Source organism: Phyllostomus discolor, chromosome 8 (genome assembly GCF_004126475.2).
Source record: "Phyllostomus discolor isolate MPI-MPIP mPhyDis1 chromosome 8, mPhyDis1.pri.v3, whole genome shotgun sequence".
Lineage (NCBI taxonomy): Eukaryota > Metazoa > Chordata > Mammalia > Chiroptera > Phyllostomidae > Phyllostomus > Phyllostomus discolor.
In genome coordinates, this window is record NC_040910.2 from 28,677,089 (window position 1) to 28,691,739 (window position 14,651).

Below are 14,651 nucleotides of genomic sequence, written 5' to 3' on the forward strand. Positions count from 1 at the left end.
AAATGAAATATGCATTTATTGATGTTCCTACTGCTATGAAATGATGAAAATAATTTTATCTACATCATGAGCAAAATATATATGCTTATTTTCAGTCTGTATTCAGTTTCAGAGAAAAATCTTGACATTTTTCTGTCAGTTAAAGAAATTAATTCATTATTTACTCAGGGGATAGATTCTAGAACCAACTTTATATCTACAAATTACTCATGCTCTTCTGCATCATGCGATTATGAAGCAGTTTATTTTGTCTTTCAAAAGGCAGTATTTTTCATTCCTCTGTCAAAACCTAAATTTACACATGAGTAAAAGCAAAGATTATATTTTGATTACCTTGTGGTAAGAATTCAAATTGAAATGACAGACATCAGAATTTATTTTGCTTTATATAAGTGATACTATTTCTGAATCTGTCAATTTTCAAAGCAAGAAAAATAAAATACTTTTTTACAATATACATATTATTTTTCATGTCAAATTGGAAAGTGTCCACTCTTTCAAAATTTCCTATCTTCTCTACAACATGAAAAAAGTTAGATAGATGTGTATTAAAAATGGCATTGCTTAAAAGATATATATGCACCCTGGCTGGGTGGCTCAGTTGGTTGAAGCATCATCCTGTACAGCAACAGGTTGCCGGTTCGGTTTCCGGTTAGGGCACACACTTAGGACGCAGGTTCGATCCCTGGTCAGGGTACATATGGGAGGCAACTGATCAATGTTTCTCTCTCACATCAGTGTTTCTCTCCACCAAAATAATCAATATCTATTTATCTCTCTCTGTCAAAATTAATAAACATCCTTGGGTGAGGAGGGGAAAAGGTATATATGCTGAAAAACACTTGAAATCACAGCCTGTGACTCTTTCAAAAGGCTAAACCAAAGTTACTGGGTTAATTTATAATATACCTCAAAAATCAGTAAGTTAAATCACATTCAGTTAACCAAGCAGTTTGTATTTATTTAAAAAATGCTACTTGCTTCCATTCAAATGTGCTTTATATTTCACCTAGGTTTCAAATTAACCACCCACAACCTAAAGCAGCATTTTCATTTCATCCTTTACATTGCTATAGGATGTTACTACTTGAACTCAAATAAGATTAATTCATTTTCTTGTTAAAAACTTAGAAGCCCCTTAGCAATCATGTCTTTGCCACACCTCAGCTCTATCTGTTGCCTCTCACAGGAGTCAATGCCCAGCCTGACTGCAGTCCTGTTCCTTCCTTATTCACTCACACATGGCTCGGAAATGTTGCCCTGCCCGCTAGGACTGTCTCCTCCCACTACACCCTCTTCTCCTGGCTAGTTCTTATTTGTCTCCATTCAGTTTTACTAATACAAAACAAGAAATACAATGATTAAAAGAATCTAATCATGTATTAGAATTTAATCAAATACATGATTAAATCATGTATGCTCTGCATTTGTAAAAAAAAAAAGTTTTATGTTAATGATGTATAAAGCCAGGAAGTCATTCAGCCAAAAATCTCATTTAAAAACTTTTTAAATAAATCATTTAAGTGACATCACCTGCAAATAAGAACATTTTAGAAAAAAGTCTCACTACACAGAAAATCATGGTATAGATTTGATATATCTTCTGCAGAAAAGGCACATAAATATAATTAGAAGAATAAGAAATGAAGCCACAGGAATGAATTGCAAAACAATACTATATACGACATTGTCAAATTCCCAAGTTTAAGAACAGGTACCAAATAAGAAAATCTAAGGGACTAATTGTAAATAAAAATGCAGTGAGTGTTAAGAAGTTAGCAAAACGCTTGGTATAGATTGACTTCATCTGAAAGAGTGGTACTAAGGAATGCATAGAATATGATTGAGCACAAATTCTGGAAAAAAAATTAATACAAAGGAGATCAAATTGCCTTAAAGTAGATGAATATATACCTCTAGGTATACTGTAGTCATTTGAAAAACAAAAAGCTTTATGGCCCAAAGCAATTAATGTTCATTAAAAGACTGGTGGTTGCCTGGGGCTGGACTGTGGTGTTTGAAAGGCATTGGTCAAAGGGTACAAGTCACAAGGTAAGTCTTCAGCCTATAACATACAGCCTGGTGACTACAGTTAACAATACTATATTGTATAGCGTACTTAAAAATTGCTACGAGAGTAGATCTTGAATGTGCTCATCAGAAAAATAAAAGGGAAACTGTGAGATGATGGATGTGTTACCTATCTTTATTGTGGTGATTATTCACAATATATACACATATCATCACACCGTATTCCCTTACTTACATAAAGTTATATATTACTTACATAATGTTACATATCAATTATATCTTAATATAGCTGCAAATATGGTCATTAAAAGACAATTCACTATGTCAATGACAAAATATGTAAAAGGAACATATGCACTTTACATGAAATAATGTCACTGACTTGAGCTTAATTGAAGCATAATAATTGGCATAAAAATGAATAAAATGATTTAATATACTATATAAATGGACAAGAATGGCAAATGCCTACTAGAAAATTTGTGCTTTGTGAATTACAAAGCATTCACAATGTTTTATCTTTTAGTGTTGAATTTATTTCCAAAACATTTTTAGTATTTTACTTTAGGGACAAATGACAAGGAGATAACAATTTTAAATGGCAAAGGAAATGAGAACTATAAAAAATAAAAAGACAATTTTTACATTATACTGTAAAAAACTGTAATATGTACAAGGATTTAAAAAAACATAAATGAAAAACTAAGGACTTCTTCCTTTTGCCCATAGACTGTCTGGAAAAATTACTGCAGGTATTTCTAACTCTCCTTATGTATAACTTTAAAAGCTTTATATTTTTTTTTCATTTTTCATTTTATAGCATTTACTCTAGTAGAAACTCTGGGGGATCCTAGTCTGGCCAGTAATGAAATGTTTTGTGGTGAATATTTGTGCGCTTTGCTAAAAATTGCATAGGTAACTTACACATATTTAACAGTATGTCTTATTGTTTCAAATACATTTTCTCTTTTATACTTTAAAACATTCCTTTGGCTGATGGCACTCAGAAAGATCAACATCACCAAGTCAATCAATAGTACTGTCCCCACAAAACTTGTCCAAACAAGTCTTCTAACCCCTAAAAGAGGGAAAATAAAGTACCCCTTTTCCATACCTCAAAAAAACTCTTAATTTCCCCACTGGGGAGAAAAAAAACTAAGAAAGACCTACATAGACACAAAGGATAGTAGAAGGCAATGACAAATAGCAGCAAGTAAAATCATTTTCATATTTAATGGTATGGCTGTTCTTTCAAAAGTTTATATCTTAAATTCCTCTAGGGTTATAAGATACAAAAGGAAACCCTTGAAGTGAGAAGAACTCAACCTAGGAATTTACATTACGTTCAGCTATCCAACTGATTTTATCCAAATAAAAGAAGAATCAAAGTCTGTTTTCCTAATAGAGTCTCACCCAACGGGACAGGTTAGCAAATAAGGAAGATGCAACTCATGTTGTCTCATAATATAATAGCTTTAGAATTGAGGATTGGCTCACAAGAACTTCATTTCTACACCATCTCCAATAAACTTGAGGCATCAGAAGTAAAGTGGATTTTAGTTTGTAAATCCATGCACTATAGCAAAATAAGGTGAAAACTATGTCCTTATTTTATTTACATATGTCTGTCCACATAGGCATTTTAGAACAGTATTTCACTAACAAGGCTGTACTTTTAAGTACGGAAATATGGCCATATCACGATTAATATAAGGTTTTCAGTCTACTTCAGGTAGATTCCTGAGTCAAAAGGAATTCAAACTGAATATAATCCTTAGTTTTAACTCAAGTGAACAATATTCTTACCCCTCCAAAAAGCTGTTCATAAATATTTTCATATTGGCATATTTCTTGGACTACAAATCCTGGTCCAGTCTTCTCCTCATTAATTAATTCATTTTCTACCACTAGACACCGGGCACCGAAAGGCTCCATCTTCAGCTGGTACTGCTGCACAAGAGCTCAGGGAACGCCTGAGTTCTCGAGGCTTGGTAGATCTGTTTGCTGTGGAAAGGCATGTTTCCCAATGTTTCTGGGCACGCTGACAACAAAGAGGGGGAGCGCTCCCCTTCTTTAATAAATTTTGATTGACAGTTCTCTGCTGCTGAGTGTGGTCATATGGTGCCCAGTACTGACTGGCTCTGTCTGAAATAGTAGACCATGTGGTTTCAAAGCCTAACTTAAATGTTCTGCATTTGATTATTGGCAAGAGACAGAATGTAAATGGAATGTCTGTCAGGTTTCCATGTTTTCCTCTGCAGCTTGAAAGCGTCAGCTAAAAATTCTCTACCCTATCTGCATCATCTATATTTTTATGAGTCACATAATCTAAATTCGAACATTTCAATTTTCTCCACTATTTTGGGATCCCCAATGTATAAAAAAGCTGTGGTGGCAAGTGCTACTTATAATTCATATACATGACATGAATTCCCCAATATAGTTCCTTTCAGTTTCTATAAAAGTTACCAATTCCTAAAAGGCCTGTTGTTTTTTTTAAGAAGCTATGTATTTATTTGATTCTCACATTTTCCTATTATTAGTTCTAGTATCTAACTTTCCTATATTAATAATAGATGTCAATATCTAGCGCCAATGGGTTCTAGATGCCAATAGAAGTCAATGGATTTTTAAAATTCAACCAAATTTGCTCTCTGCAATTAAAATACAATTAACACTTTTTTTTCTAAAAGGATTTTTTAAATTTTCAATTGCGACTTACATTCAATATTATCTTGTATTAGTTTCAGCTGTACAGCACAGTGATTATATATATACTTGATAAAGTATATACAGTCATACACTTTACAAAGTGGTTCCTTGGATATTTCTAGTGCTCACCCAGCACTATACATAGTTATTACAATATTATTAACTATATTACCTAAGCCATATTTTATAGATGTACGTGTGTATCTCAGAATAATGTAAACATATAGAATATACTTTTGTTTTCATTTATGTGAAGAAACGTTGAAATCTTTTGGCAAATGACTGCAATGTCTCCCATGAACTCTTCCCACCAGGTGCAAGGAACCATCTTCCCGGCTCCCAATTTCGATCCCATAATGGATGCCCAAATGCTAGGGGGAGCGCTCCAAGGATTTGGTAAGCCTGATCATTTCTATCACCTTTGATAATAATTTTTTTTTTGCTTTACCTTCTTCTAGACTGAAATATGGGTTTAAATAGCTGATGTCTAACAGAAGGCAATCATTTTTTCAAAAGCTGGGCAAAAAACTAGAATAGGAAGAAAAATAATAGAACAAGACAATAATGGCAAACATATTTGCCTGTCTCTCAGTTGCAAACCTGATCTTGACATGTTTTTGCCTTAAATCCTTCTATGTCTCATCACTCACTACTAAATGAAATCCTAAACCAAAAAAACCTTAACCTAGGATAAAACATCCTTCTTTGCCCTTGTTTGTTTCCTAGCCTGTTTCTTTTGCTGCTTCTGCTTCCAGCTAAATCGAACTTCCCTGCTATCTCCTCGAATAGATCTGTTTTTCCACATCTTTGTAAACTGGCCCAATAATCCCTGCCCTCCCTCCCTGCCCCCTGGAGTGCTGTTCTGTTGTTTACTTTGCATCCCAATTCTCTTCCTCTAAGATTCTCCTGAAATGAGTCTTCCTCTATAAATGCTGTTTTGGGAACTTTAAACACAACCAGATATATGGAACCCTGGGCATCCTGCTTCTGTGCTTTTGTGTTACTGATCTCACTGTACTTGTCCTTTTTTGTCTCCCTTGCCGACTAGTCTGTCAGCTCCCAGAGTGCTGAATGTGGCGTGCAGGTGTTTAATAAATGGATGCAAAACAAATGAAACTGGAGTGTAGAAAAGGGATATATAAAGAAGGAAGGAAAATGTGTTGTTGTTTTTTTAAAAAAACAGATTTAATCTTTCAGATATGATATGGAACTGTTAAACATCCACATATTTTGTTAAGTAATAGCTACTTTAAGGAGACTTCTGGTGAGCATGAAGATAAACGCTGGCAACATAAAGAAAACGTTAGCATAAAACATGCAAAGCCTTTCATAAGAAAGCAGGCTCTTAACTTCAAAGACAAGGTCACCTTTATGAGAACTTGATTCACTTTGTGTTTTATTCATTAGCAGAACCCACAGGAAAACAATAAAGGACTTTAAATGTGCTCTATAAAGTCGACTTTAGGAGTTTGCAAAGCTGTCATACCTTTTAAAATATCAATAATCACTAGAAAAAATACAAAGACAAGATAACAAAAAGTTATGGATGAACGTTTTATTCAGGAGAGTAATTTTTGCTTTAAAACTGTAAATCAGAGCAATCTATTCACTGGATAAGATTTTCTTTGCTCCAGTTTTCATTTCCCTGCCACTGTAATTTTAGGGACGACATACAGATTCGTTTTAACCATTGTAATTTTCTGTTTGTCAGTGTTTTAGACTGAAGATATTGAGGCAGTTTTGGTTTTGACTGCGGTGCCCACTCTAGCTTGCCAGAGCACAGGCACAGCTCAAAATGCTGAAAAACGTATCCATCCTAAGGATTCCGGCCCAAGTGCAGCTGAGAAAGACAATCACTAATGTTTTCCTTGATGACTGTGATGTTTTTCCAGCTTTACTAAGATACAATAGATATATAACATTATATACGTTTACAATGTACAGTGTGAGGATTTGATATACCTACATGTTACAAAATGATTAACACAATAAAGGTTAGCACCCTTCACTTCACATAAGTACCATTTTTTGTTGTTATGGTGAGACATTTACATTTACTCTCTTAGCAACTTTCAAGTAAGTAATACAGACGTATTGTTGGCTAAGGTCACCATGCTGTGCATTCGCTCCCTATAACTCATTCCTCTATAAGTGGAAGTCTGCACCCTTTGACCACATCTCCCATTTCCCCCCCCTCCAACAGCATCTGAATATTTCTATGAGTTCAGCTTTTTTAGATTTTACATATAAGTGATACTACATTTGTCTTACTCTGACTCATTGCATTTAGCATAATGCTTTCATCCATGTTGTACAAAGGGCAGGATTTTCTTCTTTTTTATAACTGAATAATACCTCCCCATGTATCTATACATATGTATAAATCACATTTTCTTTATGCATTTACCTGTACATGAACACCTAGATGATTTCCGTATCTTGGCTATTGTGAATATTGCTACAAGGAGAACAGGGGTGTTGTACTGCTACAAGATAGAGATTTCATTTCATTTAGATAAATACCTAGAAGTAGGATCGCTATATCATATGGCGGTTCCAATTCTACTTTTAAAGAAACCTTTCTACTGTCTTCCATTCCGGCTGTACTGACTTACAGTCCCAACAACAGTGCACAATGATTCCCTTTTCACCTCTCATCTTTTCAGTAACAGCTGGACTCACAAGTGTGAGGTGGTATCTCCTGCTTTTGATTTGTATTTCCATGATGAGTACCAATGTTGAGCACCTTTTCATGCGCTTTTTGGCTATTTGTATGTCTTTTCTGGAAAAATGCCTATTCAGGTTTTTTGCCCATTTTTAGTCTAATTATTTGTATTTTGCTATTGAGTTGTATGACAGCCTTATATATTTTAGGTATTGTCTCAACAGATTGTGGTTTGCAAGCATTGTATTCTATTTTGTAGGTTATTTTTTTGTTTTGATTATTGAAATACAAAAGAGAAGACTTATGACCTGTGCATGAGGCTTTGTAGAATGTGCTAAAGGAATATACATGTTACAAAGCTTGGAAAAGCAGATAAATTTGTGAGTTCATGAGGTGATAGCTGATAGGAACAATAAAAAGTGTCATGGTCAGCTCTCTTTTGAAAGTAGTGCTGGCTGGATTGCATGTTCCAAAAGATGATACAGCGTGAAAACTGTTCAACTTCAAGTCCTGCAGATCAGGAAGGTGCAGAGGATACTTCCTTAAGGTAATCTTTAGAAACACCACCTAAGTTTTATGCAGGAAAAGCATATGTGGAAAAGAGGATTTTTCAATGCTGATGAGACTATTTTACAAGGACATTTATGAACAAAAATATATAATGTAACTGGCATTTCTGCTAACAAAAATGTTGTGACCACAAGGTCATAAAAACCTAACTCTATATTGTCCCCAAGAGCAATACATTTACTAATCCAATGCTCATGGTGACTTTGCAGAAAATGACCACAAATAACAAGAATCAACTGTACATCATAAAAGTCTATAAATTGCTACAGTTCCTTGTGCCAGGCTTTTCTGTTAAAGCAGAAAATAAGAATTATCTAAAGATTCCTGTCCAAATGCAATTAGGCAAGAAAGAGAAAAACATACAATGATTTTAAAGAAAAAATCAAAATTCATATTATTTACAGATTATTATATATCTCAAAATCCAAGGGAATCAATTTAAACGTTATTAAAAGTTATGCATTCAACAATTTTCTGAATATAAGGTAAACATAAATTTCAATGTCATTTATTTATTTAAGTAACTATGTGTTAAGAAACAAAATAAAAATATGATTTGAAATATCAGCAGAAAGGAAAAATAGATAACTTTAACAAAATTAAGTTTCTTTTCATTTTCAAAAATTCTACAAATCTTTACTAAGTCATTTAGGAAAGAAAAACAAATAATTTGGCAGATACATCATGTTACTGATGGAAAGACAACTCTTATTAATTGATTCCTAAGTTTATCATTCCTTTAATTAAATTTTTTAATAAAGTTCTTAAGAATTAAAAGTTCTTAATAAAGTACTTTTAATAAGGTTCATTTAATAAAGTTCTTCTGAAATATCTCTGGAAGGATAAATGAGCAAGAATTGGTATGAACACTTTGAAAAATAAAGAGTAATTCAGAGAGGTAGCTTGTGGATCAATTAAGTGGATAACCACGACAGTGTAACAACAAAAAACAAATAATAATTACTTAAATGTGATGACAGTAAAAATAACAATGGATATAACTGAAAATTCTTCCATTTACTATTTAAAATATGTTAATTTTGGCATACCCATTATCTAACAGGCTCCTCTAGGACTCCTGAGGTCCTTCGAGTCCAGCACTTTCCCCAGACTAGTCCCCCGGCGCCGTGTTGCTCTAGGCCTCTGCACTGCAGGCTGCCTTTTTAACCACAAATCATCCAGTTTGGGTGTTTGGAGCTGATTCTATGCTTCCTTCCTCCATTTTACAGCCTTCAGACGATTTCTCTCCCCTGCAGAAAACACCCTGCTGTTCTGTTCCTCACTGGCACAGTCAGTACCTGACTCACAGCTTTCCTGTGAGCCTATGCCAACCAGGACGGCTTTCATTTTCCAGGAAGATGATCTGCTCAACATCCTAGCCTTTCAATTCATTTTTTTTCTCATCCCCATTAAATACCTCCTTTCATCAAAGAAAATTTGTACCACAAAGAACAGAACAGGCAAGGAAGACTTCATTCAATTCATTTGCAGTAGGGGTGAGATTTTTTTGTTTTTAATTGAGATGAGAGGTTGAGCTCAAGCCCTTTGAAACAAAACACAGGAGAGTATTTAAGCGTGGGCTGAGCTAGTGTAAAGTACCAGGGGACACCGGGGTTTGAGGTGTTGGTCAATGTGATGAGGTCATCTGTATCTGTTAATTGGTATTTATGTTAGGTTTCTACCCTGCAACAGAGACTGGGAGACAGCGAGACCTTTCTTGACAACTATCTTTTACAGAGATAGATCCCAAGTTTTTAAGTAAGACATTTCTGAGTTGTAAAACTGACAAGTGCTTGGGAGAAGATTTACATCTCAAAAGGGTACAAAGAGAATTTACAATGGCAAGTTTTCTAAAACAAAAGCGCTCAGAAAAGGGAGATCAAAGGTGTGTGGTCATGAAGACACCCAAATTTTAGTCAAGCTAAGGAAAATGTTAAGGCCTTCCTCATGCTCTACTATGACTATAATTACAGCGCAATTTATTTAAACTAGTTGTGCATTCAGGTGTGATGTCAGTTCAGTGAGCTGCTATATGAACACTAAACACCTCCTAGCCCACAATCGAGCCTTTATTACAAGACGGACCATGTTTCACGCAAATCATGGGAGTCACCCCACCCCTCAGAAGGGTACACACCCCTTACACTTTTATAATTTCCTTCTCTATTTCTCTTTCTTCTTCCGGGGGTTCTTTTTTGTCTTAATATATTTGTGTCTTAATGTATATTTATTATCAGTCACAACTCTTCAACTGTAAAACGAGAAAGATAATGTGCCCGATAAAACGCTAATCAGCTTGCAGGGCACGGAAGCCTTTTCCTGTGGGGTAGGAGAGGTGGTTGAAGAAGGATTACATTTTTACTTACCTGCATTTTTTATTCGAATGGAAAATCTGCAGTAATAGCACCAAAATAAGAGACAGAAGAACCTTGGCTTCATCAAGGGTTGCTCTGAGACCTCCCATCCTAGTTGAAATTGCTCCCTGCTTTGAAGTACCATCAGGGACGAAGCTTGCACATTGGTTTCAATTGTTAGATAATAGATTCTCCTTCACTACAAAGCAGTGACTTCACTAATCTTCAATTATTATTCTTTTCCAGGCTGTGACAAAGACATGCTGATCAACATTCTCACTCAACGCTGTAACTCACAAAGGCTGATGATTGCAGAAGCGTACCAGAGCATGTATGGCCGGGTAAGGTCTCTTCATCTGGGCTGTACTTTTAGGGCAAACGCCTGAGAAATGACAACACTCTCAGAGGGCAGGTACTGTTCTTCCTTTCAGCTCACGGAGGACAGAGATTTCAGATGTCACAGTATATGTGTCAGAAACAGTTCCTATGTCTCTAGGTTGCTTCAAGGAATACAAGAAAGAGACATCATCAAATGTATCCACGTGTGAGCTATGTTCACACCCACAGTGAGTTCACCAGTCTTTTCTTAAAAATAATTCGGCTTCATAAAATGAAAGTTCTGCTAGCTTGACCTAGTTGGTCCAATTAGGCTATAAATGTCACACCGGGAATACCCATGTCAAGCTTTAGGGAAGGCATAGGAAGAACTAATAATGATCACAAGGTCAAAAAGCAAGATCTTTTCCTGCAATTTTCCATAGGTCCTCACCTAACTCTCAACCAAAGTGAATTCGCTACTAGTTCCTCCCTTAACAGCATGCAGTTATAGAGACCATTAAAAAAGAATGGCAGTTAAAAATAGTTTAAAGCAATAAAACTCTCCGTAGTGTTTTAAAGTAATCACATTCTAATTTCAAGCAGGTACCATTAAAGATTGCTTTCTTTTGTTATACATTTAAAACACAGATTCAGAATAAAAACTCTTCAGGCCAAAAGGGCCTGAAATATCCATTACTCTGTCAACTGAGCATTGTCAGTGAGACGCTATCATAAAACTTATCTCTATAGAGTTAGTCCATATAAAGTTACCTCTAGTAGAAAACTCAGTCTTTGAACTATCATACATAAAATAAAGGATAGCCTTCTGTTTTAGAATGAATTAATAATCCAAAAAGCCAGGACTACCAGTGAAATTAGTTGAATTAGGCCATAGAAAGAAACCAATTATGATTTTTTAACCCAGGTAAAACTGTTATCTTAATGTATGTTCCTATCACACAGGTGCTAGTTTTCTTTTGAAAAAAATAAAAAATAAAAACCATACAGGTTGAAGCATTAGCAATCTAATATTATTTTAATACACATATGGATATGAGAGGTCACTTTCAAGTGACTTTTATTAACCCAAAGATTACCATACACCTTTGCTTTTAATACATCAGGAAAACTAGGTTAAAGCATTACTTTATTAATCTCTACAATATTACATTACAACAGATTAAAATGATCAAAAAATGAGGTACTCACTCAAGGAATGTAAAAGCCATTAAACATTTACACTGTAGTGGAGCACCTTCACTGTACATCTGAGGTCTCAGAGTTTGTTAAATTCTCACTTCTGCTGAATAATCCATGCCGTGTGGGAAACCGTGGCTACTACCCTGAACTGTACCAACTGGAAGACAGGAAATCATGCTGGCCCCTTGCCCCTGAAATACCCTTGTCATGCAATCAGTTATCATGTCTTGCAAATTACTTTTCCTCTCACATTTCTCTCTTTCTCCCGAACTTACACAGACTTGATTTAGGCCTTCATCATTTGGGGATCACACTAGTGGCTAGGAAGTAGCCACTTTTAGCAAGTAGCTAGGAGTTTCTTCCCACTCTGGCCTATCCACACTGTAGCCAGAATGATTCCAAATCTAAATTTATACTTCCCACTTTAATCCTGAATCTTTACCTTATTTCTAACAAATATCCATATGTCCATGGAATAAACCCAAATGCCTGCCCAGGGCACACAGAGCCTTGCCTGCTTCATTTCCGCTCTCAGTCAGCTCTTTCCCTTGCCTCCACATGCCCACGAGGCCAGCCAATAGGAATACTTGTAGTTCTACAGACTAGCCACTCCCACTCCTTCCCCTTCAGTCACAGTGTTTCCCCTGGTTTCAATGGCCTGATTCTCCACTCTACATTCTGCACACCTACTCATCTTCCCAGGCACTGAACCGTTTTCCTCACACCACTACTTTCCCAAAAGAGTAGAACAGACTCGTGCTGCTACTGCATCATTTGTGTAACTTCCCCTTGGTACCCAGTGACACACTCTGAGCTTTTTATATCTGTTTCCATGTGTCAGAGTCTAAATCCTTGAAAGCTGGAATGCATCTTGTTCATCCCTGGAGTTCAGCACAAATGGTCGGTCTCACATGCCAAGATCACTTAATTAATGTTTGTTGAATGACAATGTGAAGGCGTAGCTCATTGCACCTCCTCCAGTAATATGCAATAAGATTGGGGCTGGGCTGCTCCACGTGCTCCGGGGAACCCTCACCTTGGCACACTCACTCTCTGCTCTGGGCTGGGGCTTCCTGCTAGGCTCCCAGAGCTCCCGCTACACTATGCTACCCTGCCCTTGCCACACGGGGTCGTGTCGGGTTCCTGCTCTCCCTTGCTGACTGGACTGTAAGCTTCTGTGTTATTTGCTGCAGAGCTCAGTCCAGGGTCTGTCACCGAAGAAGCACTTTACTTATGGAATAAGAAAATCTGAGGAATTAAGTTCTGCCTGTGCTTTTTTACTTTAAAAAAAAGGACAACGCTCCTTTATTAGCCACTTTGTAGCTAAAATGAATATTCATAAATTGCTTAAAGTTCTTCTCCCTCGTTCTAGCAGCACCCAGGTTAACCTACCCAACTTCCCCTGCTGCTCACTTTCAGAATTCCTTCTTCTGTTTCACCAAGGGGCGTCGTCCGGTAACTCTCCCTTTCCGTGGCAAGAGTTTATAGATTTCCTGTATCTTACTCATTGATACCTTTATTTTTTTATTAACACGGGTAATCCAGATTTGACACTTATTTTCTTAGCTACAGAGTCAAGTGCAATTCTAGGCCTGCTCCATAAACATTCATTATTTAATATTTAACATCAGTGAAGAAGACTGCCGATTCTATCCACAACTTTGCCTCATTCAAAGCAGAAACCGATCCCTAGACTCAACTGAAAAGCCCTTTGGAAGGCCTCTGACTGACGTATTTATCAATATCATTAATGAGGTCACTCTGATCCTCCACACCAAAGAAAGTGCTATTCTACCGACAGCGCTGCGAAAGCAAGGGAACAAGGAGATGCCTCTGAGGCCGGGGAGAGAGCCTGTCCGTGCCTGATAATGAAGCAGCTCAAATTCAGCAGCGAAGCCGTTTGTTTTCCCACTTTTCATTTAAAAAGGAATGATCAGCTCTGAAATATCCTGGCACCTGGACTTCATTAACCCTGTGGTGTTGGTTGTGTAATTCAGTGAGGAGACTGACTTGCCCCAAATCACACAAAGTGAGAACCTGCAGCAAGGTTATCTGACTCTTAATCGGGTCTGCCACAGCTTCCCAATAAGGCCTGTTGTTCCCGACTGAATAAACACCAGACTTAACAAGGGCAGATGTCCGTACTGCTGATTCCCTCATATCCTTCAAAGCTCTACCCAATGTCAGCTACTCGGGAGGGCCTGATCTGATTCCCCTTTTTAAATTGTCACCACCCACCCCAAAGCCTATACTAGTGCTCCACATCTGTGTCACCTGCTCTTTTGCTTTCCTCTATACTTTACGCCTTCTAACATATTACATAACTTACTTACATGTTATAATTAATGCTTAGTTTGCCACCCTCCTCTGGAACACTGAGAAAAAGAACCGTTCTCTTGTACACTAATGTGTCCCCAGCATTTACAACAGGGGCAGACATGTCACTGGCAGCAGAGGCTGAAATGTGCCCCCTCAAAGTTTAGATGTTAGAGCCCGAACCCCCACTGTGCCTCTTTGGAAAAAGGGTCTTTAAGGGGGTGATTAGGGTTAAATAAGGTCCTAAGGGTGGGGTCATAATTCAATAAGATGGGTGTCCTTTTAAGAAGAGCACAAGGGACCAGAGGGACACGCACAAAGGAAAGGCCCTGGAGGACACAACAAGGTGGCCAGCCACAAGCCAGGAAATGAGGCCTCACCGGAAACCAACGTGAGGTACCTTAATCTTGACCTTCCAGGCGCTACCACACAGCCTGTGGTATTGTGTGACGGCAGCCGGAGCAGACTAGTACAGTTGCTACTCA

General features: G+C 37.0%; 1 protein-coding gene across 1 annotated transcript in view; it reads left to right on the forward strand.

Moving 5' to 3' along the window:
* Window positions 1-14,651, forward strand: part of ANXA10 (annexin A10) — a 67,106-nt gene that overhangs the window by 17,752 nt on the left and 34,703 nt on the right. The window contains exons 2-3 of the mRNA XM_036031982.1: window positions 5,058-5,139; window positions 10,579-10,673. Of these exons, the coding sequence (XP_035887875.1) occupies window positions 5,058-5,139; window positions 10,579-10,673 (177 nt within the window). The remainder of the gene's footprint in view (window positions 1-5,057; window positions 5,140-10,578; window positions 10,674-14,651) is intronic.